We start from the raw sequence: 8304 nt of genomic DNA, 5'->3' as shown, positions 1-8304 counted from the left end.
TCATCTTAAAGTTTTATGATCACACTATGCTTCACTCTGTAAGTGAAATAACGCAAACCGTGGGGGGAAAACAATTATGCAACCTCTGCGGGGCCGGCGTGTTACCATAATAAAACCTTGTTCCATCAGTGGAGTCGTGGCTCTGGAGACGTAGTAGTCTAGTAATCCCTTGCGTCCAGTTGGTGGAAATCCCCACGTGGTTTCGACTCCTGTATAAAAACTTTGGGTGTGCGGAGCCCCTGTTGTCGTGATTGCAAAGACAGAAAAGGGTCTCAGTGATCAGCATCTTGCAGAACGCACAGAGCCGCGCGCACCGGACACGGTACCAAGGCGCAGACACAAAAGACTCAGGACTCACCGAGCCTTCTTATTGTCTTTGGGACTTTCTGCATGTTGTTTGAATGAAAGCGCGGACTGAACCCCTTTGGACACCGAGGGGGTTGTTTTATTTAGACTTATCGGCGAGGCGGTGTTCTGGTCCGGGTTTGTTTTGGCAGATTACACACTGAAGTGAATGTGGTATGACAGAAGCGCGTCAACAGTCACCACTCCTGAGTGCGCCTGGCAATCACAGAGATGAACTTTTATTTTGTGCGTTGCTGGATAATAACCTGAATGTATAATGACTGGAGTTAATTAGCCTCATGTGTTTGGGAATACATCGGCTTCTCTGGATATCTTGTGGCGTCTCACTTTTTGCGGCACAAGTGGATGTTCTCCCGGAACGTGAACATTTGTAAATTAAAATTAGCTTTAACGTCAGAGTGTTTGTCTAATATATTCACACTTGTAACCTTAAGTTAGAAAAATGAGCATCTACAGCCTGGCTTTGTCCTGCTTAGTGGCGTGCGTTCTGTCCGTGCGCTGCAGCTCGGTGGCCGGGGCAGAGACTCAGAGCTCGCCCCAGGAGTCGTGCGCGTCCTGCGGCCTGAGGGCGCCGGATCAGTCGGAGCGGGTCAACATAGACTTTTTGGAAGCGGTGAAGAGGCACATACTGAACCGGCTGCAGATGAGAGACAGACCCAACATCACTCATCCCATCCCGAAGGCTGCGATGGTGACGGCGCTGAGGAGGCTGCACGCCGGGAAAGTGCGAGAGGACGGCCGGGTGGAGATACCCAGCTTTGACGGACAGGCTGCATACAACAACGAGGTTCAAGCGGAGAACTCGGAGATTATCAGCTTCGCCGAATCAGGTACTAATCAATAATTCATTGCATACATCTAAATCGACCCCTTGGTGAACCCAGTCACCTTTTGACTTTATGTAACGAGTAGCCCAGGGCTGCAGGTGAGTTCATAACTTAACATTGCTCTCATTCATTGATGAAATTTCATTCTCTAAAGCTTATCATGTTGATATGACTAAGCAGCAGAGACAGACACATCAGCTGTTTAAAAAAAGCCATAAACTAATTGCAGTCATCATTTTCATCATCTTATTACATCCCACATTCCCCCCTGCCTGGAGCCACATGCTGCTGGTAAATCCTCCTGTTTTAGCCCAATGAAATTTCAAAAAAGAGATGAAACTAAAGAACGAGTCCTTATATTACCCCCATGTGTTGTCTAGGGGATAAAAAGAACCTCTGAATCCAATTTCATCTCTAAAGCTGTGCTCACACTCAATACTCCAATGTATAAAGCCCTCTTTTAAATACGGACAAAGTCCCTCAATTGGCCATTTATCCCTTCCTCTAAGAATGTGTATCTAACTAATTCTCACAAGTCCAAAGAGAACACCCTTTCCTCTCTTCTCTCTCTCTCTCTCTCTCTCTCTCTCTCTCTCTCTCTCTCTCTCTCTCTCACACACACACACACACACACACACACACACACACACACACACACCCTTTCCTACACACACACACACACACACAGGCGCACACACCTAAAATCATCTGCGCTTGACAGAATCCAATAATTGTCAGTTAGCACTGTGAGAACCACGTCTTTGACACAAAGTGTTTCTTTAAAGAAAAGAAAACATACAATTAGAGACACCAAAATAGGATATTTTCAACACGCAAACACCCTTATATCCTGTATTTTCCCATTGGCCCTGCTGGTACAATTAGCCTGAATGGGCTGCTAGGTCCCGCCTTCCAATGGGAATGATCTGAGCACCCTCATGGCAAGGGAACAAAAGCCAGGCAATTATTATAAGAGCACTATGTGTTCCTGCTGAACCCAACATGTCAACGTGGAGCAGAAAAAAAGCAGGGAAAACAAAAGAAATTGCTCAGAATAATGCATGAGACATTTGAGTTTGTGGAGGGGAGTGTGGGTGGAGGGGTATGGTGTTGGTGATGGTTGAGGGGGGGTGATATTGTGTGCCCATATTGCAGTGCTGTAAAGAATGCTTTTGTTGTTCTAAAGGTTCGCTGGGCTCCTTTGCTTCTTCTTCTTCTTCTACTTCTGTTTTTTTCCCCTACTTCTATTCTTCCTCACACCTTTGAGCCTTTGTGTGGCATTGTACCATGGAGCTGGCTTGGGTCCCTGCTCCCTAGACCCCGTCTGCCTCCTGGCCAGCTGGCTCACGCCCCCCCAGATCGGATGCTGCCAGCCGGGGCATGGCTCAGAGGCAAGGTCTCCAGAAAGCTCTGAAGCCAGGGGAGCTTGTCCCCCCAAGCATGGGGGAGCCTGAATTGTTGTTGTCACAGTTTAGAACAAGACGGGGGGTGAGGTTGGCATATGTTTAGCCAACAGTAGCCAGCAAATAGATGCGGATAGATGTTTACGTGTGGAGCAGGGGAGGTCAGCTCGCCTCCCCTCAGCACAGGGTTAACTGCATGCTTGTCAGCCAGGGAGCCCGCTTCTTATCTCCAGTTGCGGTAGCACAGAGGTAAGAGGTCTGCCAAGCGGCCTCGGGCAGGTGAGGGAGACGATGCCAATCTCCTTTCTCTCCTGACATGGTCCCGTGGGTCCTCGCTGAGGGATTCAGTATCCCGTATCCACGGGAGCGGATCGGGGAACACAGGCCGGGAAGAAGGGAGGGCGAAAGAGAGAGGGGTCAACGGAGAAGTTTAGATCGAGGCTTCTTGATTGCTCACTATAGCCGTTCGGACCCAGTGAACTCATGGCGAGTGGTCCAAGTCATGGAATTAAGACTTCATTATGGGACGTCATTAACTCCAGCCCGGTTCCTCCAGAGGATCGGGTTGGCAGGTTTATTTCAGGACACAACTCTTTCATGAGGAGCTGTCAGTCATGGCGCTCCTGGACCTGCTCCAGACATTTTCCACATTCACCGACAAGTGTGTGTTTCAGTCCTCAATGGGCCTGGCTGCCTCTGTATACCTTGTGATCCTATAAATGATTTATGCAGCGTTATTAAAAATGCCCCTGTAGTAAAGCTTTCAAAACAACAGAGCCAGGCGGCTTTAACCTTTTGCCAAAGTCCAGCGACTTAACCCCCATTCTCCGTCTTCTCCTCCCTCACCTCCTCGCCCTATGTGGAATTCCTAGAGTGCTGAGACTTGGACCTGGGGGCTGGCTGCCGTACGTGCTTCTGCTCACGTTAAAGCCACAAATGCTTGGTGCTGAACCCCTTGTACTTCCACGGCGTGTGGTCTTGTCGACAGCAGCTTTGAGTAATGAGCTCTGAAGCCGCCTGCTTCCATGGCCTCTTCCCTGACTTGGTGGCGCAGGTGGGGACATGCTGAAGCAGCTCTTTATCCACACAAGCCCACCCAGGTGTCCTGCCTGCTGATACTCACTCGTAACTCCTCAACTGGGGGGTCAGTCGAGGCGTGTCAGGGCCAGCTCCAGATTGTTTGGAACACTGGATGAAAAGAACAATTTGGTCCTTTAAAACCCCAGTAAAGATAATTTATGTGGTTTGTTGGTATATACTCTCAATACTGAGAAAGACAAACATCTAACTAGAAGATGGTGATGAAGGTGGCTGAAACACATTTATAGATGTATGTCAAATCTCCATGTAGCAGCTGGGTAACGTGTTGTAATTTTTCATTCATTTAAATATCCCATATTGTAAAGTGAGATTTCCATGTTTTTTTTTAATCATAGCCAGGTCTGAAGTCTTATAAAAAATACTGTGGAAATGTCAAAAATGCTCAGTCCACAGAAAAATGCATACAGCCCGTAATCTGAAACTATGATCTTAAACAAGCCGTCAGGACTTCTGTAAGGTGGTGATGTCACATATACTATATGAGTAGAACAAATTGCTACAGTGCTGTTACATTGTCATTGTCAATCCCTGGCTGCAATGATGGTGCAGAGATGCAAGTTGTTGTGCAGTTATAGATGTTCAAATCTATCAAGCTATCGAGTCCTTAATGTGCTCTGAAAAAAAGGTTATTGGACATCTACACTTCAAACTGGCCAACTCCATCTGTGATGTGACTGAAAGCTCCAGATCAGCTACTAAAGTTTAAACAAGTTTATTCAAGTTTTTTTACAAGTTAAACAAGTTTATTCATAGTTTCTGTTGCAAAGTATTGCTGTATCTTGCATTCCTTTTCATAACAGTGGGTTATTTATTACAATAACGGTCAATAGGGCTGTGATTCGATCATTATTTTAATAATATTAATTGATGACTGGGGACTTTTCCAGCAAGAATGCCAACCATTTATTCCAGCTTCTCACTGTCTTCAGGCAGAGGATTTCAGGCTCTGAACAGTTTGAGGAGACACTGTATGACAGCTCATAGCTCCTGTAGCAGGTTTTGTGGTCATATGATTTTATCAGTTTGCATAACTTGCGCCAAGCAATTAGTCCAGCAGGCCTGCAGAGAGGAGACACATAGAACTATACAGTTGGTCACAAAGATATTTTTGAATTTGAACACTTCACCAGAGTACGATCAGTTAAATTACACCCTCTCCCCTCCTAACAACATCATCCCTATTCACATGATGTTTTGCTGTGGACAGCGTTATAAACCAAAGGACTAGATAAAATAACATCAATCACATAAAGTCTTAACCAAGTCTCCTAAACAAACAACAGCACACTGTTAGATTTACTCTGTGTTATTTTCAGGCTTTATTCCCCGTCTGTTTATCACGCTGTCACTGTGCGATTCCCCTTTTTCTAAGCTCGGAGCTGTCGAGGCAAGTAAGAAGGCACAGTGCTGAATGAGGTGAGGTTAGTTACTTGTAGCCCTGAGGGGCCTTTACGGCAGTCGCAGGCAAAGGCTGCTGTTCAGCTGATTCCTTTATATCGTTCACTTCAGATTGGTTACAATATGTTCTCACTGTGCACTTGATACTTTACCCACATGCTTTGGTATTGAGAAGGCTGATCGTTGATGTATTGCTTCCCATGGGGTTGGGTGTGCGTGGCCGGGTGTAAATGTGTGTGAAGTGTTTGAGCTCCCAGCTGACATGCTACAGAGTGGAGAGCTGGTCTCAACAGGTCCCTGTGTGAATGTAAAGCTGCGGTTTACAGGAGGAAGAGGCGTGAGGCGCCTTAAAGAGTGGGCCCGTCTTTGGTGGCCACCTGTTGACACTGACACACACTAATCAGTCGGCAAACAAAGTAATTTAGCCACTTTCAAAGGCGCTGCTCTGCTTGAGCACATTGTACCAAATCTCCTGAAATAGAAACCCTTCAAGTTACCTCAGGGTAATTTGGAAGACATCATTAGGCTTAGAAAAAAAATACTGCCAGGGAGAGCCCATCGCCACCTTTAGACTCAGATCTCCTCATTGTACTGCTGTAGAAAGTGGCCAGTGTCATGTAAATGGCTTTTATTTTTGCCTCATCATGGTTTTTGCTGGAAAGCCACGCGTTTCAATGGCGGGCTGCAGTGCGGCTGTCTCCCAGTGCCTCACAGAGGCTTTGTGCTGTCACTCTCAGGGTGCTCACACTGGATGAAGGGGGGAAGCAGTGGGGTGGGGTGGGGTAGGGTGGAGGTGGAGTTTGGGGGGGGTGGGTGTGTGTGGGGGGCACAAACAGCGAACTCAATGAACCCCCCGGGGGCCTTGGCCGTGTCTGCCACCCTCCCACCTTTTTCCACTTGCATCCTTCCTCCTTGCCTTCGTCTTCCTCTTCTCTGTTCTCCTCCCTGTCCCCCCTCTCTCTCCCTCTCTTTCTCTTTTTGGCCCTGTCACTTACAAAGCTGGACCTGAGGCCAACTGGGCCTGATCCCAGAACTGGCCTGTCACAGCTGGCCTATCAGGAGCTGCCACAGAGGTCACCTGACACAGTGATTGAGGGTGAACAGAGAAAACAAGGGGGGAAAGCAGCCCTATAAGAGTGGTGCCCTTTGAAGGAGGCCTGTGGGCACATGTTTTGTGTGTGTGTGTTTCATGAGTGAAGAAGGAAAACAGGCTTGTCAGTTGGCTTGAAAAAATATATGTGTATTTGTTTTCAGCCACATTTCGTAACCCTCATCAGCAGATATTCGCTCAGTTGGCTTGGAGATGGTTCAGTTGTCATCATGTGATTTAAGTATAGAATTTCAGTAAAGTGATGCCAAAGATCATCCTACTCCATACCTGCTAACACATACTAAAGTCACCTCATCATTGAACGAATAACGAATAAGAATGCGACAATTTCAAGTCAATAAGTCAATATTAAACCATCCAGCTCAACATGAACATGAACATACTGTTATGTATACATTTTTTTAAAATAACTGTAAATGCATCAATGTGAATTTGAGACTCAAACCATTCCTGTTTTTAATATATCCAACAGATGATCACACCTCAAAGTCTGGTTTGTACTTCCTAATCTCCAATGAGGGCAACCAGAACCTGTACGTGTCCCAGGCCAACCTGTGGCTCTACTTCCGTGTGCTGCCAGCCGGGCCTGAGAAGGGCCTCCGGAGGAAGGTGACGGTCAAGATCCATTACCAGGAGGCTGGGGCTGAGGGCGGCCCAGGAGGCGGAGGTGGAGGAGGACCAGGCCGCTGGGCCCTGGTGGAGAAACGGGTGGATCTGAAACGCAGCGGCTGGCATACTTTCCCCCTCTCGGAGGCGGTGCGGGCTGTGTTCGGGAAGGGCAACCGGCGGCAGGAGCTGGAGGTTCACTGTGACGGCTGCGAGACGGGTGGCGTGGCCCCGGTGCTGGTGGACCCAGGTGACCCATCCCACCGGCCCTTCCTGGTGGTGCGTGCGAGACAGGTGGACGGAAAACACCGCATCCGCAAGCGGGGGCTGGAGTGTGACGGCACTAGCGGGGGCCTGTGCTGCCGGCAGCAGTTTTACATAGACTTCCGCCTCATTGGCTGGAACGACTGGATCATTGCACCAGCTGGTTATTATGGCAACTACTGCGAGGGCAGCTGCCCGGCCTATATGGCGGGCGTGCCTGGCTCCGCTTCATCCTTCCACACTGCAGTAGTTAACCAGTACCGCATGAGAGGGATGAGCCCGGGCTCGGTCAACTCCTGCTGCATCCCCACCAAGCTCAGTACTATGTCCATGCTCTACTTTGACGATGAATACAACATCGTAAAGAGGGATGTGCCCAACATGATTGTGGAGGAGTGTGGCTGCGCTTGACTTCACACTGACCCTTCATTATCTCTGAACAATCAGAAAGGCCTTTTGTACAAACAGGACGTTATTGTACGGTACACATATACAATATATCTATACCTACTGTATGCGCAAGCAACACGCACACTGCTACATGCAAGTATCAGTGCTGTGTCCATGTGTGTATTTGCACGTGCTTGTGCAAGTGTGTGTATTTATCAGACTGAGTGACGTGCTTGCTGTCCGAGTTGGTCAACTGGTCAGCGATGGGACGAGAAGGGAATGATTATCACCAAATGATACTTTGCTCTAGTTTGCCATTTCTAGTCAAAAAATAATGGCTCATCATCTCCTCTTGAATGAAGATAACAAGCGCTTAAGTGACAGGATCAGCCGATGACATTATTGGCTTCACCCCAACCCCACTCCTACAACCCTCTTAAGTACTTTAAGCACATGACAGACTTTTGTTTTTATAAAGCACTGACAATTCATCAGCTTATACAATTCAGAACACCAGCACTTCCCTACTATGCCGACAGACACAGTCTGACTGTCCTCTCTGGTGGAATTAGACCGGCAGCGCTTAATGCCTTGCAGGATTATACCCTCCACAGAAAGGCAAAAGAAAGTCCTCCGCAGAGCTGCTGCTGCTGCTGCCACTGCTGCTGTTGTTGTCATTCTTGCTGTGGACGACAGGCCTCAACCTCAACTTCCTGCCTGTCAACAGAGCTGCAGGCTCCATGACAACCAGGTGAAGATAGATCTCATAAGTGCACTTCACTTTTGTGCACTGGGAGCGACAGAGAGAGAGAGAACTGCTTCCTCTAGGCTCAGCAGA

The 8304-nt window shown here is 48.0% G+C and overlaps 1 protein-coding gene across 1 annotated transcript; it reads left to right on the top strand.

The window, feature by feature from the left end:
* The first annotated feature begins 277 nt into the window (after positions 1-277).
* Positions 278-8074, top strand: inhbb (inhibin subunit beta B). Its single transcript, XM_059342967.1, has 2 exons — positions 278-1196; positions 6679-8074. The coding sequence occupies exons 1-2, from the start codon at positions 809-811 to the stop codon at positions 7485-7487; spliced, it is 1197 nt and encodes a 398-aa protein (XP_059198950.1). The 5' UTR covers positions 278-808; the 3' UTR covers positions 7488-8074.
* The last annotated feature ends 230 nt before the right edge of the window (positions 8075-8304 follow it).

The sequence above is a fragment of the Centropristis striata genome, chromosome 10 (genome assembly GCF_030273125.1).
Source record: "Centropristis striata isolate RG_2023a ecotype Rhode Island chromosome 10, C.striata_1.0, whole genome shotgun sequence".
NCBI classification, from domain to species: domain Eukaryota; kingdom Metazoa; phylum Chordata; class Actinopteri; order Perciformes; family Serranidae; genus Centropristis; species Centropristis striata.
The sequence above is the reverse complement of the archived record's forward strand: the minus strand, read 5'-3'. Positions and strand labels throughout refer to the sequence as shown.